General features: G+C 40.3%; 1 protein-coding gene across 1 annotated transcript in view; it reads left to right on the top strand.

Annotated features, from left to right (window-relative positions):
* The window catches only part of astn1 (astrotactin 1), a 419,969-nt gene that overhangs the window by 226,422 nt on the left and 171,238 nt on the right, over window positions 1-22,309 (top strand). The window contains exons 17-18 of the mRNA XM_037788021.1: window positions 10,283-10,387; window positions 17,603-17,791. Coding sequence (XP_037643949.1) covers window positions 10,283-10,387; window positions 17,603-17,791 — 294 coding nt within the window. The remainder of the gene's footprint in view (window positions 1-10,282; window positions 10,388-17,602; window positions 17,792-22,309) is intronic.

The raw sequence follows: 22,309 nt of genomic DNA, 5'->3' as shown, positions 1-22,309 counted from the left end.
TAGAATGTTCTCAAATGACTAATGGTCAAAGAGGGCTGGACGCCGACACGATCTGTGACCCAACTGTTATCATAAAGTTGTTGGACCACAAATTAAAATGCGCAGGTTTGCATTAAAGTCTCACTCCCACACTGATTGACGGCTCTTTTTGATACACACCAACTCTAAACAAGGACTAATTCAGTGTCTGTAATGTTTTCTGATGCTGTTAAAGATGCAGGAGACATACAGACCTATAATTACCTCCACCAAGGAGGTTACAGATTCGGTTTGGTTTGTTGGTTTGTTTGTCTTTTTGTCGGCCCGATTTCCATAAAACTTGGTGGAAGGGTGAAGCATGGGCCAAGGAAGAACACATTAATATTTGGGAGCGGTTTCAAATCACAGTGCGGATACACGCACCAATGGAAACGGCCTTGGCGGAGGTCTACACTCTCTTACTGCCCTTCTAGTTTGAATTATAATCATTTGACAAACATATAATTGTCCATCTATAACTGGTTTGAATAATATAAACCGTATATGATTAAAAAAACTAAACTGAAGATAATAGCGTAATCAGGCTTGGGGAGAAACGGATTACATTGAAGGGCGTTATGTAATTAGGATTAAAAAAAAGGTAACCCGTAACAGAAAAAAAAAGATTACAGATACATTTGGTAAAAATGGGATTACTAGCAGGATTACAATTTTAAAATACATTTAAAATAAAGAGCGATATACTATGCAGATGCACACACATTACAACACTTCAGGACGTGATTCTCGCACCGCAGCAGCAGCGCTGTCTGTGTGGACACCGCTCTAGCTCAGCGAGGGAGCCGTCAGGTAGAGGTAGGCGGTGTGGCTCCCCGTTAGTGAAAGAATGCTCTCACTGGGTGGGAATTTCACCATTATTTTGTATGTAAGGCAGAAAAGGGGAACAACATCATAGCACGGTGCAAGTTGTCACAAAGCAGGATGGTTTGCGCACTTTCCAGTTCATATTTCTGTTCCAGTAAACATAATACAGGGCAAACTGGGACATTTGTAGGGCGAATAGTTCAAAGCGTCATTCATAATGTTGACATTCAGAAACATTGCATGCTTCTCTCTATCTCTCTCTCACAGAGCGAGCGACACAGCTCTTAGTCGTCTCTGTAATTGTCTCAGTCCAAAAGTAAAAATGTAGCAGCTTTAGCAGCAGTCTAACATCACCATAAATTATACTTATGTAACCACAATAACACACGGTGAAGCCCTAGAAATGAGCATGTAGGTTAATGTAATTGAATATATATGAGTACTGCTGCTGCTGCTCTAAGTTAAAATCAGGTATCTAATGTGTCAGTGATTCCAGTCCTTGGATGATGACAGCGTTTTCACAGCTGGAAGTACAGAATTCGCACTGCACCGTGATGTTGTTTTTCTCTTTTCTGCTTTACATACAAAATAACGGCGAAATATCAGCATTTTTCTTTTTTTTCCACCACACCACCACGATCGTCCAGCCTCGACTCGACACACAAACAACTAAAGCAGCTCATTAAGTCGTGTTGTAGTGTATTGCATCGCGTTGCATCATACAGGTGTTGCTGTGTTTCTGGTCACTTAGGGTATTTTTATGTTTGCAGTTTGTCACAACACTCCACAGACTATTGGGTAGAAGGTCAAAGAGTTACTTGAATCTGAATCCACATTTTCAGTTAGTAAATGGTGTTTACAGTCACCTTATTACACTGATAATTCCTCCTGGGCCCAGTCTATATACACAAGTTTTACAACAGAAGGTATTTCCTTTTTGCAAAGAGAAAATACAGTAATTCTGTCCTTTAGACACAAACAAATCTATGGCTCCCAAATTATGAGGCAACGTCGTTTTCCCCCGCCGTAGCACCATCATCACCCTATTGTAATTTGCATAGACATGGAAAGACATTGCGTGCAACCGGGGGTAGTAGTAATAGTAGTAGAAATGTACTAAACGATGGTGTAATTTGCACTTTGAAGTCAAACGATGCATTGAATGTATCAGCTTATTGTATGTCGCAAATGTAAAATGAAATGTAATCCTCAATTTTGCAACTGTGTCTAAGTGACTAATGGGGACAACACTTTGTGAAATTGGTCCAGTATTGAGGGAGAACGCTGTAACTGTCAGCAGCAAAACAAGCTGCAAGGGCAAGTGAGCAGCGTCCATGTAACGTTACATCCTCCAAAAGTGCTTGTTTTTTCCACTGACAGGCTCAGATTGTTATACTAAGTGTCTGACAACATTTTTTTTTATTTTTCTCTCGATCCGGTCTGTTTCTTACTGTGTCCAAGGCCCCGCTCAAGGAGAAGTCTTGTTGTGAAATCTGAATATACGTAACCTCTGGCTCAAATAAATACGGGCGGCCATTGAATTCAAAGACCTCGTCCACATTGTGGAAATCATGTAGATATACAGCCATGACATTGAAAATATTTTAGATAACACTGAGCTATTCTTTCTGTACTCCTACACAACAAACTCTAAGTTTCCACCATGAATGTATTCCACTTTTCCACCGCAACACGTCACCACGACAGATTTCAGAACAACACTTCTCCTTGAGCGAGACTCTTTATATAATGTCAGACACTTATAATGACAATCAGAGCCTGTCATGGCAAAAACAGACACTTTAAGTGGACGTAAATGACGGTGCCAGCTTGCCCCAATAGCACCATATTGCAGCCCATGACTGGCTGACGTCTACAGTGCTCTCCCTCAACACTGGACCAATTTCAGAATTTTTTGTCCCTATAAGTCAGTTAGACACAAAAACATGGGAAAATACCAATGTTACCCTTTAACCAATACATGTTTATTTTAGGGCTGTCAGTTGATATTTAATCGCAATTAAATGCATTGTGATTACTAGCAAATTAATTGCACATTTTTTTATCTGTTCAAAATGTACCATAAAGGGAGATTTGTCAAGTATTTAATACTCTTATTAACATGGGAGTGGACAAATATGCTACTTTATGCAATTAAATGTATATATTTATTGTTGGAAATCAATTATCAACACAAAACAATGACTAATATTGTCCAGAAACCCTCACAGGTACTGCATTTAGCATAAAACATATGCTCAAATCATAACATGGCAAACTGCAGCCCAACAGGTAACAACAGCTGTCAGTGTGTCAGTGTGCTGACTTGACTATGACTTGCCCCAAAACTGCATGTGATTATCATAAAGTGGGCATGTCTGTAAAGGGGAGACTCGTGGGTACCCAGAAAATTTATTTTTATTCACATACGTTGAGGTCGGAGGTCAAGGGGACCCCTTTTGAAAATGTCGATGACAGTTTTTCCAGTTGGAGCGTTATTTAAACTCCTTCGCTACAAGCTAGTATGACATGGTTGGCACCAATAGATTCCTTAGGTTTTTATAGTTTCATATGATGCCAGTATCTTGAATTGCTTGAAAACTGGCGCTACAGCCTAGAAATCGCAAATTGCGTTAATGTGTTACATAAATTAGTGCCATTAAATGCCATTATGCCTTGTATTTTCACAAAGGAAACCAGCTGTAGTACATAGCGCAGCCCTGACCAAGCTACTTCCCTTAAAGGCTCTGGCACCGACTGCATGGGGAGAGACTGTGAACTTGGGATGTTTGCAAAGTGAAGTTCAGTCAAATTAATCATTCTGTCAGACAATGAGAGCAGAGCACCCCAGGGCTAAAAGGGAGACAAGGCCTTTCAGCAAGAAGAAGAATACGCCTGCGCTACTGTATATGTTTTTGGGCTTGTTATTCATTTTCACTAAGAGAGGCGGGGGGATGGGGATGGGGATGGGGGAGGTTATGTAGTGGTGCGCTCTCGCTCTCTCGGCGCCGGGGAATATATCTATCGTTCCGGGGAGCCATTTCCCATAAGAGGGGATAAATGGATGTAGCTGAAGGTGAGGACAATGCAGGAACATCACATTTAGAGGCTTATTCATCAAGTTCATAGGTGGTGTCAGGCCTCTGCCAAATGTTGCATTTTCCCAGCATGCTTGTAAAGGAGCTGTTACTGGCCTTGCACGCATCCCAACTCTTATCATATTTCACATCTAATTTGTGTCTTCCGGGCTTATGCTCAAAAATAGATAATACAGGGCTGCATTCATTGGTGAACTTTAAAAGAGCACTTCACCCACAAAATGGCCATTTGTATATCAATTACTCACCCCGCGCTACCTTGAATTCTTGTTTTTCTCTCAATCCTCCACGGTGAACGGAGAATCAAAAAACAGAGTAAAGCCTTGATGAATTGAAGTAAATGAGGGGCTGCGTGTAACAACAGCAAAACATCCGTTTACTAACTCTCACACAACTCATGCAGTAAATCCAAGTCTCATTTATCCAGTTGTATGCTCACTACTTCTCAAACACAGGCATTATCACTTAAACTTAACTATTTAAAACACTAAACAGTACTCTCACGGGTGAGTAGTGCGCCTGCACAAGTGTAGGACTATTTATGGAGTAGTAAGTAGGGCTGTACCAGAATCTGAATTTTTTGATTCGACTCAGATTTGGCTGTTCAATATGACAATTCTACTATTCTTTTTTTTTATCTTCACATAGACTATCTGGCAATCAGAAAATCCATTGACCTGAGTTTCATTGATGATTCCGACCATATGAACATAGTCATAACGCGGTCCACCACAGTTTCGTAATGAACCGACAATATTCTTTACACTTCTCAACCGATGGAGTCTGCGCAGTCTGCCCAGGGGTGAAGGTGGCCTGCGGCTCCGGACGTGAGCTTTGCAACACTCCTCGCCCGGACGTTGACGCTTCTGCCCATACACTCATTGCCTGTCGGGGACGGGGGGTCAGTGTTGCATACTTGGCATCTTTCTCTCTATATTTAGGGACTTTTGGAGTTAGTGCTGCTAGCTACTTTCATTGGAAAAGAGCTGGCAACGATGGGATGGGTTTTTCAGTTTGTTCATTTTAAAAATCGAATGTACTCTTCACCGACCCGACCTTTAAGGAGATTCATCATATGTTACATCAGTCTTTCATTTATTATTTCCCCTTGCAGTGAGGGGTAAAAAAAAATAATAAAAAATTCTGAATAAAGCCATTATTGAACATTTACAAAACAGAAACTTATGTTTGAACGCCAGAAAGTTTCACTGATACATGAAGCCAGCATACCCAGCAATATTGCAATATGTATACCTTGTCTGGAAAAAAGGCTTAAAACTTCAAACTAATTCTTATTTGCTGGCACGAACTACCTGGAGTAGAAATGCACATTGCACTTTTCAGTACATACAATAAATATAGGTGTACATTTTATTATGTTACAGTGAGTCTAGAGACACTTAAAAAAACGTTTTCATGTTTATCGTTTTCATTCAACTAACTGCCGTCAGAAAGAAACATTAGTTTCAATATATAGCAGCAGTGTTTGCCCATTACTGCTTCGCTAATACAGCGATTTTTTCAGTTCAAGACACAGGTCTTACATGTGTTCCGTAAGCTTCTGCTACACAATTTCTTTGTAGTTTACGGAGCTGCATTCACCTTTTTTTTTTCCTTATCTTACATTCATGTCTCAATTTATCGTCCAGGAAAAATCTCTCCTACACACACACACTTTTCTCCCTCCCGTTCCCATCGTCCGTGTCTGTGGTTGCAGGAGACGTGTCTCATTCACGAGCATTATCCAGATACCTTCTGGATGTGCTTGTGAACACGGCGGGGGCAGTCATAGTGATGTATGGCTGTAATCCCGCCGCTGCAGCATGACACGGCTGTCAGTTGCCATAGGAGACGGGATGATTTATATTCTGCAGCTCTGCTAATGGCCCAGTGTAAGTGATGATAATGTTAAAGGCCTGATCCTGCATTTTTATGCAAAAAAAAACGAGGCGGGTCCTGCTACTACAAATGATACTTTTACAAGCTTGGGTTTCATAATTTGATGTTTGTAATGATACAAATAAATGTATGTTTATGGCCATAACTAAAAGTATGATGGCGTATGGGCCATCGTAGGTAAAAAGAATAAATAAAAAACGAAGCCAGGGGGGATAATAATCTGAGAAAAAACTTACAAAGTTATGAGAAAGCTGGATTCTCGCGATCTCACGTGAGAATCACGGAATCAAATGTCTCACGAAAATCCATCTCGGCAGGCTTCAAGTAATGCGTTTGCGTTCGGCTCGTCAGCTAACGGACCAATCAGAGTCCTGTGAGGAGTTACTTCAGCCAAGCGTGGTGCTCCCACCTTTAAAACCGGAACATGGTGGCTCGTTTGGAAACTTTTTTTCTCGTATATTACAAAAAATAGTACACCTAAATGCATTACTGAAACCATTTTAGACGACAAATAAGCCATGCAGTTGCTGAAACTGTCTTCATTTTAGATCAACGGTTAGTTTAAAAGTTTGTAGGTAGTTTACAGAAGCGGCAAGTCGCACCCGATGCCCCCGATTTGCATGGGAAGTATTTTTTGAAACTGCCCGCACTTTTCCAAACAGTTTCCATTTACAGCTTCTCAGATGGTTCTGTGAGACAAACCATCTGACAGGGTCAGGTTACAATTCATGGCAAAGTCCGGATGCTTATGATAAAATGGTGATATGAGTATTTCCTTATTGCTAAAATCTGATTGCAAAGTATAATTTGATGAGTTCATCCATAGCAGGTATAATACACAGCAAGCAGCATCGTCTGTGATGTGATGAGGTTGATCCAACCTTGCACAGTGAAGTGATGTGGTTCCTTGGCAAAGAAACACACAGTTTTTCTGAGTTTTATTTCTCGTAATTTTATGACTTTATAATCTCAGAAAATATTCAGTTTTTTTCCCGTAAATTTACGACTTTAATCTAGGAAATTTTGAATTTTTTCTTGGAATATTACCCCCCTCCCCAGCTCCCTTATTATAATTTTTTTTTTACCTACAATGGTTGCAATACGCCGACGTACAAAGGAGAAGGGAGGGAGATTATTTATTCACTCCAAGTCATGTTCACTAGGAATCTGTGCTCTATCACTCCATGCTCTATCTATAATTGATCCGTTAAATAAAGAACCTGATTGGTTCTTTAACCGCTCTTAGAACAGCTAGGTCTCTCCCGCTGCGGTGCGTGATGAATGTCTCCTCTTCCTCATGTGTCCCAATCGCTGCTTCATTTACGTGTCCCTATGTGTTGTGCTTCATCTGCCAGCTGACTATTTGTTGCCGCGTATAAGACGACAGGTCATCGGCCGGCGGAGCGAGATGCATGTGTAACGTTTGATAGACCGTGCGGTGCATCGAAATGAAAAGCATTCGTATACATGGGTGACTTCCTTCAGGCGGAGGAGATGGGCATTATTGATTTCAGCTGGAGATAGGATTGGTAAATGGAACTAAATCAATAGACTGGGCTTTAAAGCAACATGAAATAATATTTACAGTATGACAGTGTTACCGTTAGCTTAACTGAAGTGCTTTGGGTGTTTTAGGTGGTGTGTTATATCTTCCAGATGACTGCGGTGATTGAGAACTGGGCAAACCAGTCAACTGTTAAGAATTGGTTCATCAATGACGCAGGTATCTCTGAATTGCCTACCCTCGCTTTGCCCTCTGTGAATGATCTTTTAGACCGTTTCAATGACAAGGATTGAGAATGTCATAGATGTCATTGCGCCTGCCAGGGTTTATTCATCCTCTGGTAAACAAAAAAAGCTCCACGGAGAAATGCCCAATCCGTAATGATCCAGAAAGGGGAATACCCAAACTTCAAATTCACCTTGACATTTTTAAAGTAGATTAGGCAATCCTCCTTCTCCAACATCGTCAGCAATGCCAATAATGCACATGTTCTTTTTAGCACTATTGATAGACTGATCCAACCCTCCACACACCGATTGCATCTGAAACCCTTTTCCACCGAGAAACCAACAAGTTTGCTGAGTTATTCAGCAATAAAAACTCAAGGTATTATATCAGCCGTTAAAAAGTTGCAAAGAAAACAGATCACATGGAAGGAATATGGTAAAACAAAAATGGCAAGATTTGATGCTTTTGACTAAAGAACTCTGGAGGAAATTGTGCAGCATCTTAAGCCGTCCACCTGCTCTCTTGATGCTCCACCAACGAGCTTCTGTAAAAATGTTTTAAGCTGTTTGGCGACAGATTTACTGCAGAATAGTTCTCTTTTATCACATCATTTTCCCGAAGCGTTGGAAACTGCAGTCACCAAGCCTTTCCTTAAAAAAGGAGTGATTACCAACTGCAGGCCATTATCAAACCTTCCCTTTGTAAGTCAAATAATTGAAAAAAGTTGTCTACCTGCAACTTGGTAACTTTCTAAGAGTTACTTTGACAACTTTCAATCTCCCATATTTACCTTGTTCTGTCATCAAGCAACTACAATCTCATGGATTCTCTCTACAAGGGAATTAAGCAAATGATCGGATGTGTCCGAACGTTCTCCAGCTGAATGCAGCCGAAACTGGACAGCGGAAACACTTAACGCTCATCTCCACCTCCGGGCTCAGAAAACCAAAAATCCAAGGCAAATCCAGTAGCATGACGTGACTTTCCTACAAGGCTACGGCCCTATAGATTGCTCTATTTAGGCTATTTTGGCCGTTTTTGCAGTTTTGAATATTCATATTTTTTAAGTATTTCTCATGTTACAGAAACCACTGAGAGTCAATCTTGTGGTTTTGATGTTATCATTCTGTTGGTGACGTCATGCCAGTGCTTTTTGTTCCGGTGGCCTTATAACCTCATATTTTTAGGTCCATAAAATGTACCCAAATTCAACGAATATGTAGGATATTACTACAGACATTCTTGTAATCTTATCCTATTTTCAGCAAATTGTTCATCTATATTAGCTATCGTTACTACTAGCTGGTCCGGCAGACTCTCTTCTAGCTACGCAGCAGTGTTGCCGGGTTGGTTTAAAAACGCCAGAAAATAATGTGAATATTGAAAAAAAAAAAATATCACTATGACAAACCAGGCTAAACCTAACCAAGCTAATATTTATTGAAATAATCCATCCTAAACCCGCACAGTTGGGCAGAAAATTTGACAGCATTTGTTGGCCGTAACATTTGCCGCCCCAGATCCAGTTATTTTCAGCGTGTGGTGCCAACCAATCAGGGACTACCAGGAAAAAACAAAGTCTGGAACCAGATCTAGTTGACAAAAAATAATTGGCAACAATTTTGATAATCAATTAGTTGTCGTTTATCAAGCGAAAGCATTCACTAAAGACTACACTGGAAAAAAAATGGTCTTAGATGCAGCCTCATTGGCTTTTTTTTCTCTGAACAGAAACCGTTGTTGTGTCCAGGCCGTGACAACAATTGAATTATTCATCATTATGCATGAATCATGCCCTTTTGTTGTCAAAGTGCAACATTTTACACGTGTTAAAAGTGGAAATAATTACAGAATATTGCCCTTTTTGTGAGAGGATATAGCTTCTGAATTAAGAAGTTAATATTCCATCATACTGTCTCACAGCTTCCTCCTCTTTTGATCACTTCATGATCTCTGTGAAATGTTGACGAGGCGCTAAGGATGCATTTCTTTGTGTTGTTTTCATTAGACATGATAATCAGCAACGGGGTGTCAACACTCTGTCAGATCCAGACTATACTCCGTTTTCATTATGAATGCATTGTTCTACTCGGTTTTGTACATCATCTGATGTGTGATCCGTTTCCAGTGTCGTGCAGGAACTTTGTGTTCTGGTACAAAGAGAGAACGTTGCAGAAATTGATGGAAATTGGTTTTCGTTTTGACACGATTTCCTAAGAGGGAAATAAGTTGGAGGTATCTGGGGTACGCCATAAATATGAAAACACTCCTGTTTAATATAAATGTGCTGTATATTTAAGTGAGATGGTGGCCTTCGCTTTCATCAAACACTAAAGACTTCAGGCTGCCTTCTACTTTATCACTATTTCCGAATAGATTTTATGATAATTTCCTGTGTGTTTTTCTGTAGATCGGGCTCCACTTTGATCTAACACTGAAGACTTTGCCTGCTTCTCTCTCCTGTCATCTAATATAATATTAATATTTATCAAATATTCTCCCTGATTCTTCAGGTAAAGTAAACAAGAATGAGATGTAGAGCCGCCCTTTGATCTATAGCACTGAAAAACTGCAATCTCCTCATCTGTAGGAGTAAATAACGCATTAAAAGCACATATTTTTGTGTGTGGTTTTGCAGATGTGGTGGTGAACTCCACTGAACACCGAGGACTGCATCCGTATTAATACATTTTTGTGTGTGTTATTGCAGGCATGGTGAACTACAGCGAGGTGACCGGCTACCCCCTCGTTCAGCACTGGAGTCTTCGCTCGGTGCTGTACCACGTCAAACTCAATCAGTGGGTCCTCTCTCAAGGTAAATCACTCTGCGCTTCCGGCAAATTCATTATATATATCGTTTGTTATTACTGATTGTTTATTTATGCTGGAGGAGACCGCGCTCGGTCGGGGTCTCCGCGGCATAAACTCTCACGTACTCCGCGGAGGAAAACAGCACCGTCGGCTATCAATTATTTATCACATTGTAATTAATGTGACACATCAAGGTTAGCAGCTCATCACAACAGCTTGGGTACTTTGTTTAATTTTCATTTTTGATCAGCCATGTGATTAACGGGGCAGACTGGCAGGCGAGGAGTCCTATCTTCTGCTTTAAGTTACTCTGGTGACACTTTTACTCATCTTTCAATGCCAGACTTATATTTTAGACAGATGTTGAAGAAGTGCTCAGATCTTTTACTTAAAGTGGCAGCAGGCAGAATATTTTTTAGCATCATTGGGCAAAAATTCCATAATAACCTTTCAGCGTATTGAAATTCAAGTGTTCTGAGAGAAAACTAGACTTCTGCACCTCCTCATGGCTCCGTTTTCAGGCTGTAGAAAATCTAGCCCGTGAGCGGTGCTTGGAATTTCCTCAACTGTTCTCAACATGACGGCTGGGTCACAAAGTTTCTCATTTTACGCGAGAAATAGTCACTACAGTAACAAAATATTGATTGATAATTAATTAACGCCATATTTTTTAACAGGATCTGGTTACTGCAAGTTGGTTAATTTTTGGTGAACCTTTAATTGAGACATGTAGAGTAAAGTGATTTTGATGAAATACAGTATCACTATTTAAAGCTTGGAGCCTTAAAGTCTTGAGTTATTTTTCCTGACAGATGAGTTTGTTCATAGGATTCGTTCAAGGACTGTCGGAAATTTTAAAATCTGAGGATAATTTCTATTTTTACAGTTTCTGGCTTTGATAAACAGTGTGATTTTGGGAATTTTTAAAAAGAAAGAAAACGTGCCTTTCAAACCTGTAGATGGATTGTGGGGTTCAGTTAAGTAAAAGTACAAATGCATTAGCATCAAAATATAAATGAAATAATAATAATAATAATAATTTTTAATAAATAAAAAGGTAAAATTCTCGTTATGCAGAACGCTCAATTTCTGAATAATATATATATATATCATATCATTGGAATATTATCATGTAAATTGCTTTAATGTTAAAGCTGGTAAAAAATATATATTGTGTTGTTAATGTGAATCTGCACTGTAACTAGTAATAAAAGGTATCAAATGAATGTAGAGGAGTAAAATATACATTAGTTGTCTCTAAATGTAGCATGAAATAGAAACACTCAAGTGAAGTACCTCATTATTGTACTTAAGTACAGTACATGAGTTAATGTACCTTCCACCACTGATTGAATATACTGTAAACGCACTGTTGGAAAATAAACTACAGGTGAACGTGTATGCAGAAAAGCTTTTAAAAACGCACATTTTTAAATCTGTTCTAATCAGCAACAACTTGAACATGTAAAGAGTCAAAGACCATCACCGCAGGGCGCCCTGCTGGCTATTTAGTAATGCGGTGCTAAAAGGTTCAAGTTGGGTCCATTATATCAAATTAAACTCTTGTTAAACCAGTCAATTACGGGCTGATTGTGGCGCTGCTGCTCAGCTGCAGTATTTGGGGAGAACCCTGAAAGGCAATAAGTGGGTCAGGGTCAAGTCCCCTTTTAATCACAAATTAACAAAATGTCACTTCAAAAGGGCACAAACTAAAAAAACAAGTGCAACAGCCAAACAAGAGGCCATGGAGCTGTAAGACACAGCGCCCTCTGACTATTATAATTACAACCTCAACTCCTCCGTTAAATGTATAATAACTCATAATCTTTTTTAATAAGCAATAGATCCAGAGGCAACATATCGTCCCGGGGTGCTTTTGAAGACAGGTATCCAAACAAAATGAAAATAAACCACTATAAACATGATTTTTATTTCAGGAAAGCTGCTCTGGATAGCACGGGTTATCAGCAGTCCATTTTAAAAGGTGGGCTTCATCAGGGAGCAGCCAAACCCAGGGTGTTATTACGGGGTGCTAAAGTTAGGTTACTGCCTCACAGAGCAAATGAGAACATAGTCGTTAGTGTGCCTGAATGCCTGTTTGTAATGCCGATTTCTCTCCCTCGGATGTTTTCAGAAACATATTGTAGTGAGCTGTTTAGCTGGAAAATGAGAAAGTTTGCTCTGGCCAATGGCGGTGCTTGGTATTGGCTCGACTGTTTTTAAAACGTACTAATTTTGCAGCTAAACAGTACACAACAAGATGTTTCTGAAAACATTTGAGGTGAGAAATAGGCTTTCCAGTAACATAATATTGATTCATATTTGATCAGCGCTGCCTAGTTTGACAGTTTGAGTGGAATTTGCGAGTTTCACTAGCAGTGATTGAGAGTTGTCCATAGTCTGCCCAGGCTCTGATTGGTTGTTTTTGTTCGGGCATGGTGAAATCTTGCAATAGGAGGAAGCAGAAGACCCCGATATTTTCCACAGATTATCGATCTCATGCACTACTGTCCAGTGGTTGCATGAGACTTTTTCGTAAAAAAATCTGTGATCGTAATCTAATTCACTTTGTGTCTAATTCAGCGATCTCCTCACGGTCTGTCATCTGTCCGTTCTGTGTGTGCACGCTGAAAAAAAAAACATCCGGTGTTGATGCACAGCCCCTGGCTCTTTAAATAAAAAGCAAACAAAGTGGATCGGACCGAGCCACGGGGACTGTAGGCCCTAACAAATGTTTTGTTTTTTTTACATTCAGAGCTTCTATTGAGGTTTTTGAATGAAGTTTATAATCCGTGTGTGCGGCAGCAAGTGGGAGAGCAAACAGTTTTTGACCGCAGTGAAAATGTTGTTTTTGAAAGGGTAAACACCAACAAAGCTTGAAAGATTCAAGCAGAATATTTCATTAGATAAAAACATGTTACAAATTTTGGAATCTTTTTTCAATAGCTACGGCGACGGGCCCGCTGTCATGTATTTGTAGCTTTTTGATAATTAATATAGCCTACAAATTACATATAGCCATGCATTTATAAGGGCATGGAGAGAAAAGATGAACGGAGACACAACACCGTTCGTGCGGTCACTTTTTATTTCCAACATTTAGCGGATGAATCTTTTTTTCAAGTCTTTTCCCCATTTTGCTCTGAAGGCTGAACATGCGCTCTGCTGCCACACTGGAGACTGGAATTACCAGACTCTCTGAACGTGGGATTTCCCGATCCTGTAAGGACTCGCTTCTCCGGGAGGAAATCCCGCAGTGTGCGCTCCTTCTGCACCGGTGGCCCAGCTGCATCGGCATATTTTCGTTGATGATGTAAAATATTCGGTCAACGCGACCTCCGCTACTGTCAGGATACAGTGACAGTTTTATAAAATTCACTTATCATATCTGCTCAAAGTTACCAACTGCAGCTTTAAATACACATATACAACAAAACATAGGAAGAATTGGCTGTTTTAGATTACTCCATGTCATACGTTACCTAAGGGATAATGTACAGCTCATTCATTGTTGTGAAAGAATCCCCGACAGGGCAATGCTGCACCCCTGATGGGGTTTCTTTCACAACAATGACCCGCTAACTGTACATTATCTCGCTTATTACACGGCTACTTACTTAAGAAATCAATCACGGTCCGCCAGAGTCCGACATCAGAGTTGCGCCCATAGCAACGGTATGTTATACATAGCAACAGTCCGTACTACATAAACTACAGACCACAGAACAGAACTTAAAACGGTGACAATGCCAGACAGCAGTGATTTAGGCAACATGCATACTCATTCTCTCACATCGGCATCATCATAGGATCGTGGTTACAGGTAAAAAGTGGATGTCACATGCAAATATGACGACAGATATTGATGCAGATAAAGATAGATAGATAGAACGGAGGTGTGCACTCAGAGATGTATGTCATTTAATGTTCCTTGTCCTTTTCCTCTGTCTCTCCGACTGTCATATATATCACAAAGCTTTGTATCCATAGCAAGACCAAGGCGTTCTGACAGCGCCTGCCATGGAAACTTCACAGGATAAGATAACTGTGGATAGGTATTTAGTCAAGCAATACTTCTTCTGAAGGCTGCTCCTGCTGACACGTCGGGGATTATACGGAATATTCCCCGACAGGTTTTCCCAGCACTCGATGTATTATTCTATGAAAATATATCTGCTTTTTCTTTTACTTTTTATTTGCCTCGCTAGATAACTTGGGGTGTTCTGCTGGCATGTGTTTCAAGGTGAACTAAAAATCTCTTGAAATATTACAGTCATTCATTCTGCCTGGCTGGAAGGAGAGTGTCATTTAATAATTTGGATTTTTGTCATGTTTTAAGTAAATATTTAGTAATTATTCATAAATAAATCCATCATAAATAGTTTCCATTCTGATAAGTGCAGCCACCCTTCTGCAAATACAGCCATGACACCTCTAATGCATTTCCAATGGCGCTGCTGTGGTTTTGAAAGTGGCTGCTGAGGATACAGTTTCTATTTTCCCTTCAGTCTGAAGCGACTCGGCAGCCTCCGTCTGTTTTTTTTTAACTCCCATTTCCCACTTTAGCTCATCATATTTCAACAGCCACCGGAGGGGGGGGTGTGAGGCTACTGATTTTTACGTCTGATAGCAAAGCCGCCATCGCTCATCCTCACCGCGCTCTCTGTCTCTCACTTCAGTGGCCTCCTAATTTAATTTTAGAGGAGAAGTAAGAACGAGCGGAGCGTGAGTGCTGAGATATTAATACTGCTTCTCCTGGAGATGATAATGATGAATTGCTATTGCACTTTTGCTTTCCAATATTTACTGAGATAGAATCCCAGTGAGCACGTGGTCATTTTGTATTATGGCACGGTCAATGTATCATATCAAACATGCTTTCCCGTGCACTTTATGTTCTTGTTCTGCAGCGCAGTCAGTTGAATTCACTCAAATTTAAATAACTTTAGGGGATGTGTTCTTTGCTTGTTTTCAATTATATCCCCTTACCCTAGGAATCCACATTTATCTGCGCTGGTTTGTAAAAGTCCTTCTATCCCACCATTTCAGCTTAGGTCTCTCCGAGGACACAAAGTCCCTGAGGGAGAGTCGCTGTCTAAATTAGCTATAAAAAGAATGCTTAACCCTGAGGTTTTTTACTGCCACTTATCCCCGTCTAAATAAAGAGGGAAACACTAATCTTTAACCTTTTTGAGTCATCCTGCCGTCTCCCTGCAGCACAGCAGAGGATGGTGTTGTCATATGCAGTCAGAAATTAGGCGACATGTAACACAAGTGGCATCTTACCCAATATCCACTGATAAAAACGCAGCAGGTTGTTGAAAGATTGAAAGACTTTTTAGAATAAAAAATGTACAGTAGTTCAAAGCAGATCTCTTCTTGTCGAAATAGTTAAAGGAGCAGTGTGTAGCATTTAGGGGGATCTATTGGCAGAAATGGAATATAATTAGGGCTGTCAAAGTTAACGCGATAATAACGCATAAGAGTATTAAATACTTGGGTCCTGAGCAACACACCCGACAAGTGTGAAATCGATCAGATATGTCCCGTAGATCTTCGCTCTCTCTTTCGTCATCTGTTCTTGAATGTACTGTAGCGAGCGGCAGACGTACCCAGCATACCGTTCGGCGGTGCAGCAGGTAATTGGGTTCCCCTCTCAATGCACCGTATACTTATCGCAATAAATATTTCTCGTAGATCTCAAGAGTTTGCCCTCGACACTGCACTTCCTCGGGTCCTGAGCAATACACCCGCCGAGTGCGAAGTCGAAAATCGAAGGACAGACATACAGACCGAGACTCATTCCACTGTAGTTGGATCATTACCACAATTAGGTGCCCACAAAGCTCGTAGCTCATTCTCTATGAGCGAAGGCCAACTGATAGTAGAGCAAGGTGATGAAATTAAAGACGGAGTTGCAGCATAAAAGGGAAAATTGTAAGCTCAAAGCTTAACGATAAGGGTACTCTGTTTTTCGCCCCATGAGTCTGCTCTGACATGCTGCATTATTTATTAATTCACAAATGATGTGTCTGTCTTCATCAGGTATTCTGATCCTTCATCAGTTATTATGAAACAGCCTCAAAGACGCCTGAACCTCTGCTACAATACACACATGGAACTCCTGAGATCGTTTTTTTTTAACATCAAGAGGATTTCACTGTGTATGATCTCATGTGGTCACTGTGGATAATCAGCACTGTTTGGTTGAAAGGGTTCATGAATAGTAAGCAGCTGGCTCAGATGTCCACTAAACCCGTTTAAGACACTTAGTGCCAGACGCCTGACAGAAACTGCCTCTTCACTCACTGTAAATTCAGATGCCTACAATATGTGCGGTTAATAAAGTGAGACAAACCTGGATTAAAAAGGATAGCAAAGGTCTTTAATACCCTACTCTGAACATTGACTGAGGACAATTTTCAAATGTTTTCATTAAGTATCATCATCAGGTTAAAATTTGATTAAGTAATTTATTTATTGATTTTACTATTATTTATTTATGTCATGCTTTTTTAATGATTTATTTAGCTTACTTATGGTTTATTTTATTTTTTTGTCTTTGTAAATTTTTTATGTCTAATGTGAGATCTGTTCAGTTTTTAGGATGGTAACTTTTTAATTGTAATGATTGCCTTATTATTTGTTATAATAATAATAATAATATTAAAAAAACAAGTTAAAATGTATATTTGTCCAGCACTCATGACCAAATTCCTGTAAAGTAATGGTGTAACTTGCTAAACTAAGACTTTCAACAAGATAAGTTTATGATTTATGAAACACATTTTTGCATCAGAAACATCGACATTCAACGTATCCCGTGGTTTGCAGGAACATACAATGCCAAAAATGTTTTCTGGCAACTGGGTTGACATGGAATATACAGTAATTCCATGGCTGGAAGTCTTATTCTGAGGTGTAGAGTAGTTGTAGTAGAGGTTCCCTTTAGTTAGTACTGAGGCAGCTTCTGCATTTATCAGTGATCCATGCAAAACCTGAGGCCTTACAGCTTTTTGTGCCTTAGCGGTAAGACAAATAAAAAAAAAACAGCTCATGAAAAGCTGCATTTTCAGAGTGTACCAGAAGACGGGAAGTGGCTGAGCAAACAAAAAATGCATTCCTGTATTTTCCCTCTACCACACCACAAACTCCTCTTTATTTCTTGTTTCTGAAATTGTTTTTTGTATTTTTTTTTTTCCCCCTCCATCTACCCTAGCCTTCAGCTCGGCCATCCATTCTCTGGACGGGGCGACGCAGCGGAGCGACTTTGTCTCCATCCTCAGGGAGTTTGGGAACCACTACGTGCAGGAGGCGGTGTACGGCTTCCAGGAGTCCTGTACCATCTGGTACCCCAACAAGCAGGTCCAGAGACAGCTGTGGCTGGAGTACCAGGACATTAGCAAAGGTAGGACACACACTCACACATAGTGTTAATGAATGATATTTACAAATGAAAAATGAACCGTAATTATCGGCCAGAGCATCAAAGGTGAGTAGTGTCACAGTTTAATTCCCTGCAGTTATTCATATATTCATCGATACAGATTCATAGTCTATCACCCTCACAAAATACATTTAGGCTGGTGATGCTGAGTGTGTGTGTGTGTGTGTCGGACTGGATTATTATGTTACACATTTAGAATTGGCAGGACTCTTGATCATACTTCAGCTGCAGAGTAAACGCCTGCCAGGAGAAATACTTAAACCTCACATGGGACCTCTTTTAACAAAGCTCCTCTCTTGCTTCCTTTCTTTTTGGTCGTACCCTCGTTGTAGAGAAATGTAATGGGCTCCCAGGGTGGCAGTCTTGCAGAAATGCTCTTGAGGCACTTGTTTCCATCATTAGTTGTTGTTGTTTTTTTCCCTGCACCCTTTATGGAAATACCCCCTCGTACGTTGCTTTTATTCACTTCAGTTCTATTCAATGAAACTTTATTAATCCACGAAGGCAGTTTTATTTTGGGCATAAGTAAAAACAGACAGGGAAGAGACATATGCACAGACAGATGGGGGTTTTGTGTGAGTCCCATAAACCATGCAAACAAGAACAGACAAGCACTTCTCATTTCTATGCCTGCGTATTTAACCTCAGTACTTTTTTTTTTTAGCATTGACTGAAATGTGTCCGTAAATTACCGAAAGCTGGCATCGGGTGCCTGGCGAGACTCGAAACTTTTCTTTTTGATGATGTTTTGTTTCATGACGAACCCCCATGCCATTATGAGCTAAAACTGACACCATAGTTGTCCATTCAAATGTATTTTAATGAACGTACAAAGCAAATAAAACCGATGTAACATGTATGAACATATCATTATTAAGTAAAATGTAAAAGCCTATCCTCCATCCCTCAGAGAACAGTTGTTAGTGACTAATTTAAACTAGGCTATGTTGCTACTGTATATAGATTTGCAGCTAAATATTTCATATAAAATAAACAAAAAGAAAAGTTTAGTACGCAGTCAAATATAGGTCTTTCATTTCAAACGCAACCTAATTATCTTTATGTGATGAAACTTATCTGTAGAAACATATTGAAATCAACACATTTTGCCAAGACGTTCTCACTCCCAACTCGTCAAATACCACAGCTTGGTCAATGGCCGTACGCTGCAAATTCTGACGCTACGTACCCCAATAGCATCTGTTTTGCAATAGTGTCAATTTCCGCTTGTTTCATGCATACACTGTCTTTTCAAAATAAACTTCTACTTTTTTAGGTTTAGGTAACAAAACTACTTGGTGAGGTTTAGGAAAAGATTGTGGTTTGGGTTAAAATAAGTATGTTTGTTACGTAGTTAAGAAGGCTATGTTATGTACGTGACTTCAGATAAGTAGGCTACATTCTGTAACCAACGTGATATAACGTAACTAAAACGTTGACTTAACATAATTCACACGAGACACCAACACCGCTCTCCTGGATGAATTCGACCCATCCATCCGCTCCGACCTCCACCATTTGTGAACTTTGGCTTCTTTTGTTAAATTTTTATTTTTTTTTTGGGAAATAAGGTATTGTAAAATAACATTAAATTGATATTATTATTTATATAATTAATTTATTATTTTTTAATACTATTATTTAAATATTGCTATCAATATCAACACTTATAACCTAAGTTATATTTACTGTTACCATTATTAATAATTCCAAACAACACCAAGCCTTACTCAGCAGTGGATCCGTTTTTCAAAAAGTTGAAACTTGTACATACTGAGACATTAGACTTCATCACATATGTTCTCTGTTGTGAATACAGCTGCACTAATAGCTCTTTATTTTTGTACATTCACCGGATGAAAGTGAAGCTGGTAATCATACTTTTAATAGCCAGACAGATGATACTTGTTCAACGACCTGTTTCCAAGAAAAAGTTGCTGTTAACGTTAATGTGTAGCAGCAGTTGTGTCGCACACGTTACAAACAATGCAGCGGAACAACCACACTGAAGGAGTGTGTGTGTGTGCTGCAGACCATAGTGTGGCCTTGCACTATAATCAGCATTGTTCTATTTCAAGCTATTACATTAAACCACACAAGCACTCTCCAGACAGCATTTCTACTTAAGTGAACAATCAAAGAAGCAAACGTCTTTTGTTTTATTACTCAAAATGCCAGCATATGTCAGCCATCCATCTTTTCTGTTCCCCGCGCTCGTCTCCTCAACAGACATAAGTAATAGCCCATCTCTCCCCGCCGTTTCACCTCAATGGCTCCAAACTGTCCGCAGTCGTTTCCTTTGTTTGCCTCGGCCACTTTTCTTTCCCTTCCCTTACTTTGTCCAAGGACACCCCTGCTGCGCCGCACCGTTCGCTCCCAGTTACCTCCGTGTCTGACAGATGGCATTAGATGACTGAGTTTTTCCCACCTTTGTGAAAAGCGCATTACTCTTCATTTTCAGCCGCCTCCGACACGCCAATTGCAGACGCTGCTAAATGATTCAACACAATCAAAAAAAAAATAAAAATGCCACGCTCCCCCCTTTCCAGCTTCTTCTTTGTAAACTGTCACTTTAAGTTTTTTCTCCGCAATTCATGCTAGATCAAGGCCAGTATTTTTGCTTGGATTGGTGTCAGCGAACCTGCACTTTCCAACAACTTCTCTGCAGTCCTCAAAATTATATATAACTTTATATAACTTTACTTATTCAAGTATACACCGATCAGCCATAACATTAAGACCACTGACAGGTGAAGTGAATAACATGGATTATCTCGTTACAATGTTACCTGGCAGTGGGTGGGATTTATTAGACAGCAAGTGAACATTTTGAACTTTGAACTTTGTGTTGGAAGCAGAATAAATGGGCCAGCATAAGGATGTGAGCGACTTTGACAAGGGCCAAATTGTGATGGCCAGACGACTGGGTCAGAGCATCTCCAGAACTGCAGCTCTTGTGGGATGTTCCCGGTCTGCAGTGGTCAGGACCTACCAAAAGTGGTCCAAAGAAGGAGAACCGGCGACCCGGCGATAGGGTCAGACCCGAGGCTCATTGATGCACGTGGGGAGCGAAGGCTGGCCTGTGTCGTCCGATCCAATAGAAGAGCTACTGGAGCTCAAACTGCTGAAAAAGTTAATGCTGATTCTGATAGAAAGGTGTCAGAACACACAGTGCATCGCAGTTTGTTGCATATGGGGCTACGTAGCCGCAGACCAGTCAGGGTGCACCATGCTGACCCGTGTCCACCGCCAAAAGCGCTACAATGGGCACGTGAGCACCAGAACTGGACCACGGAGCAATGGAAGAAGGTGGCCCGGTCTGATGAATCACGTTTTCTTTTACATCATGTGGACGGCAACGAGTTCGAGGTGTTGACTCGGACTCCAAATTCTTCAGATCTCAATCCAATCGAGCATCTGTGGGATGTGCTGGACAAACAAGTCCGATCCACGGAGGTCCCACCTCACAACTTACAGGACTTAGAGGATCTGCTACCGACGGCTTGGTGCCAGATACCAAAGCAGACCTTCAGAGGTCTAGTGGAGTCCATGCCTCGACTGGTCAGGGCTGTTTTGGCAGCAAAAGGGTAACATACTCAATATTAGGAAGGTGGTCATAATGTTATGGCTGATCGGTGTATATATATTATATACTATTCACCCCAGTCATGGTGTAATTCCAGTTAATTGGTAGTATAAACTAACTTTAGTCAGCGCATAGTTAGTCAGCTGAACATGCAAAAATGTGAAAATGTGTGTAGGCAAGCATATACATTATCATATTCCTAAAATCAAGTTTCCAATAAATTAATAATGGATGAATATTTATTGGATTTAAGTGGACTCAACTAACTTAAATGCTCAGAACTTTGTCTGTATTCTTTCCAGGGACTTTTTGGGGAAATTGTTAGAAAACTATGTACGTGCAAAATAAAGCATTGCCCAATTAGACTTACTTTGAATGTAAGTCTAATAGTCTAATGAATTTACACCATTACTTTTCACTTTGCAGATTACCATTGACCAGGCTATGGATGTAACAGCATTTTCCTGAGCCTACATTCCTGTTGTTATCAGTCCCGATCTCGAGGCAACAATAAAAACATCAAATTACACCCACGTGGGACTGAAAATCTGATTATCTGAACCGGTGCCAAATCCATCCAGGATCTATTTTCCTGACAAACAGAGAGCACGGTGATTACGTTGGGCTGCGAAGATCCGAAATGATTCGATCTCCGTCAGTAACCGTTTCAGCCTGGCCCGGGACCATCCGTTTCTAGGAAAGGAAATAGATTCCATTGGCAAAAAAACTTGAAATCAGAGTCATCTTTCTTAATCTCTCCCCGGCTTCTTGGAAACGTCCTGGCCTTTTGGAGGGAGTAATGAGCTCACAGGAGAGTTTGATGATCCATGTCCTCGCCCTTTGCTCTAAATACAGGATGTGCCCGACTCCCTCCATATTCAGCAAGAAGCAGG

Source organism: Sebastes umbrosus, chromosome 12 (genome assembly GCF_015220745.1).
Source record: "Sebastes umbrosus isolate fSebUmb1 chromosome 12, fSebUmb1.pri, whole genome shotgun sequence".
Classification (NCBI taxonomy): Eukaryota; Metazoa; Chordata; class Actinopteri; order Perciformes; family Sebastidae; genus Sebastes; species Sebastes umbrosus.
Note: the sequence above shows the minus strand (reverse complement) of the source record. Positions and strands in the feature narration are given on the sequence as shown.